The following is a 2,113-nucleotide window of genomic DNA, read 5'->3' as shown; positions in this document are numbered from 1 at the left end:
TCGATAAAAAAAAAGTTGAGTATGGATTAAACGGAAACCTAATTGGTAACATCATACGAAGAAAGAAACAAGCAAAGGCACTTCCTCTTGCAACTTTTGTCAGCTCTTCTCTTTATTTCAACGGTTATTTTCTCAAAACTTGAATCTCCACTTTATTCAAAACCACTCTTCATACTACTTGAAGAATCGCTTAACTTGTTGAAAAATTAAATAAAATAATGTTTAATATAAAATCGTTACAGAAGTATATAGATTTATGGATATCCAAATATTATTTGTGAATGTATATAGACTGTAAATAACAAAAACAGAGTAAAAAAGGTGGGACCCTTGTGACAAAATTTAGTACAACATTCGGATCTTGTTTCTTTGTTTCCTTAATAACCTAGTACTAGTATTTGCTTTGTCCTCTTTCATCCTCTGTATATATAAACTCATCTATATTTTTACAAACTAGCATTGAAATTGATAACTACTAAACACATGATGGAGACTGAAGTAATGTTAGTAGCAGCAGTGCCTTCCATAGATTTCAATTTCAATACCAACTGTTCATCTTCCACTTACATCACTGACCCTTCAACTCCCCAACTTTTCCCCAATAACTTCTCCTTCACATCCCTCAAAGATGATGATAAACCTATCATCATCAACAATGATCAAGATTTTGAATTCAACTTCAATATCCATCTTCAAAGTTCTTCTCTTTCTGCTGATGAACTTTTCCATGCTGGAAAAATTCTCCCTCTCAATCTCATTTCACCTCCTCCTCCTCCTCCTCCTCATCATGGAGAACAACAAGAAACAGAGAAAAAGTTAGTAAAACAACAACAACAACAGAATAAGCTTTATGGTAGAGAAAGATCTTCATCGTTCTCGTTTCCTACTTGTCGTGATCATAGAAAATATTCCAAACTCTCCCATGGTAACAAAGGTAGTAGTGCCACTGCCAACAACAATGTTAAACAAGCGGAAACTTCATATTTTTCATCTTTCTTGTCAACAATTTCATTCTCGAGAGGGTATCGAAAATGGAGACTCAAAGATTTTCTTTTATTCCGGAGTGCTTCGGAAGGAAGAGGCTCTGACAGAGATCCTTTGAGGAAATACAGAGTTTTGTCTAAAACCACAGAGTACGAGGATGTCGGTAACTCTAGCTTCCGGTCCGTTGAGAATTCCGGTTCGGTTTCAAAACGGAGAAAACCGGTTTCGGCTCATGAGTTGCATTATACACTGAACCGGGCCGCTTCTGAGGAATTGAAGAGGAAAACTATGTTGCCTTATAAACAAGGTTTGTTGGGATGTATGGGTTTTAATCAAGGTATGAATAACACTAGTAGAAGATTTTGATCTTTTGAATGTTTTAAAAAAAGAAAAGTATTGATTTGTTTTTTGACGAATATTATTTGATACTAAATTATAGTTACATTAATTTTTAAGTTTATGGATAGATTAGTCAATTAAGATCTACTTGATACCAATACTGTTTTTTTTTTACAAGAATATAGATTTGTGTTTTTTTTTTAATATAAAGGTTAGCGATTAGTTTATTTATCTGGTTTTTGAAACTGGCTTTGAAAGTGTATGCAATTCTCACTTACTACAAGCTGAAACAATCATAAATATTTGTTCAAAATCTTACATAAGAAAACAGTATTCATTGTATTTGGTCGTTTAGATTTTTTGTCAGGACAAGGGAAATGTTTACTTTTGCAAATAATACATCTGATGTCAAGCTAATCTTGTACTAATTGTCAAGGACATTAACAAGTTTATGTTTAAAAAGAAAAGTAAACTAATATGTTATTTGTCAAGAAAAGTTGTACAAGACAACGTAATCATGTTGAAAATTTTGCATATATATCACACTTCTTAGATGTGTATATGAATTTTCCTTTGCGGAATAAAATAAAGTAAACGATAAGTATACTTGTCAAACTATGGGTACCTTAGTACCTAATTGACGAAAACCTTTATACACATTATATATTGTCTTCCATTAGCGCTTAGAAGTTAGATTCTTCTTAGAATACTGTTTTACTATGCTATTACGGTTTAAAAAATACTACTGATAGTTCGCACGCTGAAAATAATAATGAGTACGTTTATTTAT

General features: G+C 32.3%; 1 protein-coding gene across 1 annotated transcript; it reads left to right on the top strand.

The window, feature by feature from the left end:
- The first annotated feature begins 378 nt into the window (after positions 1–378).
- On the top strand, positions 379–1,439 carry LOC127092582 (uncharacterized). The gene has a single exon (XM_051031477.1). The coding sequence runs from the start codon at positions 484–486 to the stop codon at positions 1,348–1,350; it is 867 nt and encodes a 288-aa protein (XP_050887434.1). The 5' UTR covers positions 379–483; the 3' UTR covers positions 1,351–1,439.
- The last annotated feature ends 674 nt before the right edge of the window (positions 1,440–2,113 follow it).

This window comes from Lathyrus oleraceus, chromosome 6, assembly GCF_024323335.1.
Source record: "Lathyrus oleraceus cultivar Zhongwan6 chromosome 6, CAAS_Psat_ZW6_1.0, whole genome shotgun sequence".
NCBI classification, from domain to species: Eukaryota; Viridiplantae; Streptophyta; class Magnoliopsida; order Fabales; family Fabaceae; genus Lathyrus; species Lathyrus oleraceus.
Note: the sequence above shows the minus strand (reverse complement) of the source record. Positions and strands in the feature narration are given on the sequence as shown.